Source organism: Amia ocellicauda, chromosome 2 (genome assembly GCF_036373705.1).
Source record: "Amia ocellicauda isolate fAmiCal2 chromosome 2, fAmiCal2.hap1, whole genome shotgun sequence".
Lineage (NCBI taxonomy): Eukaryota > Metazoa > Chordata > Actinopteri > Amiiformes > Amiidae > Amia > Amia ocellicauda.
In genome coordinates, this window is record NC_089851.1 from 41,361,168 (window position 1) to 41,362,978 (window position 1,811).

General features: G+C 55.7%; 1 protein-coding gene across 1 annotated transcript; it reads left to right on the forward strand.

The window, feature by feature from the left end:
• Positions 1-502: 502 nt before the first annotated feature.
• Positions 503-850, forward strand: LOC136713072 (octapeptide-repeat protein T2-like). The gene has a single exon (XM_066689979.1). The coding sequence runs from the start codon at positions 503-505 to the stop codon at positions 848-850; it is 348 nt and encodes a 115-aa protein (XP_066546076.1).
• The last annotated feature ends 961 nt before the right edge of the window (positions 851-1,811 follow it).

The window sequence follows — 1,811 nt, forward strand, 5'->3', positions numbered from 1 at the left end:
GTCCATCCCTTTATGACCACCATGTACCCATCCTCTGATGGCTACTTCCAGCAGGATAATGCACCATGTCACAAAGGTCGAATCATTTCAAATTGGTTTCTTGAACATGACAATGAGTTCACTGTACTAAACTGGCCCCCACAGTCACCAGATCTCAACCCAATAGAGCATCTTTGGGATGTGGTGGAACGGGAGCTTCGTGCCCTGGATGTGCATCCCACAAATCTCCATCAACTGCAAGATGCTATCCTATCAATATGGGCCAACATTTCTAAAGAATGCTTTCAGCAAGGAAAGAAAGGAAGGGAGTGCACACGAGAGATGAGAGGGAGGGAGTGCAAGAGTGGCAGGGTACGGGAAAGAGCGCACCAGACAGGGAGGGAGGGAGGGAGGGAGGAAGAGAGCACATGAGAGAGAGAGAGAGGGAGGGAGCGAGCAAGCGCAACAAGAGAGAGAGGAAGAGAGCGCAAGAGAGAGGGAGGGAGGGCAGGAGGAAGAGCGCATGACAGAGAGCAGGAGGGAGGGAGGAAAAGTGCATGAGAGAGGGCAGGAGAGGGAGAAAGAGCGCACGAGAGGGAGGAAGAGCACACGAGAAAGGAAGGGAGTGCACATGAGAGATGGAGGAAGGAAGGGAGAGGGCACGAGAGGGAGGGAGGGAGGGAGGGAGGGAGCGCACAAGAGAGAGGGAGGGCGGGAGGAAGAGTGCGCACGAGAGGGAGGGAGAGAGCGCACGAGAGAGAGGGAGGGCGGGAGGAAGAGTGCGCACGAGAGGGAGGGAGAGAGCGCACGAGAGCGCATCAGAGAGAGAGAGGACGAGAGCACAAGAGTGGGAGGGCACAGGAGGGAATGAGAGTGCATGAGAGAGGGATGGAGGGAGGAAGAGAGCACACGACAGAAAGGGATGGAGGAAGAGAGCACACAAGAGAGGGAGGGAGGGATGGAGGGAGAAGGCACAAGAGTAGGAGGGAGGGAGCGCAAGAGAGTGGGAGGGCACGGGAGGGAAGGAGAGATCGCACAAAAGGGAGGAAGAGAGTGCTCGAGAGGGAGGGTATGGGAAAAAGCACACAAGATAGGGAGGGAGGGAATGCATAAGAGAGAGGGAGGGAGAGGGAGGAAAGAGAGCGCATGAGAGAGAGGGAGAAAGAGCATATGAGAAAGGGAAGGAGGGAGCACACGAGAGTGAGGAAGAGAGCACATGAGAACAAGAGTGAGCGCACTAGAGGGAGAGCGGGAGGAAGAGAGCACACGAGAGGGAGGGAGGACGGAAGGAAGAGTGCACGAGAGAGGGAAGGAGGACGGAAGGAAGAGTGCACAAGAGAGGCAGGGAGGGAGCGCACGAGAGGGTGGGAGGAAGAGAGCACACAAGAGAGAGAGGGAGGGAGTGCACGAGAGGGAGAGTGGGAGGGTGGAAGGAAGAGAGCGCACGAGAGGGAGCGCATGAGAGGGAGCACACGAGAGAGGGAGGGAGGGATGGAGGGAGAATGCACAAGAGGGGGGGGGGTACGGGAGGGAGCACACCAGAGAGGGAGGGAAGGAGGGAGAGAGCACATGAGAGAGAGAGAGTAAAAGTGCTTGTGGTCACCATGTCTCATGTATTGCTATTGTGCATATTGTAGTGTGAGTGCATCTAATGTTTGTGTTTCTACCTCTGCCAACTCACAGAGTCCCAAAGCTGAAGTCCGTGCTATCGATTCTGCATATCCCCTCCTGCACCAATCTGCTTGTGGCTCTGGATAGTCTGCAGAGCTGTATTCGATGGTATCGGTTCAGAATGCTCACCAATCGTTTGCACAGGGTCCGATACATAAAAC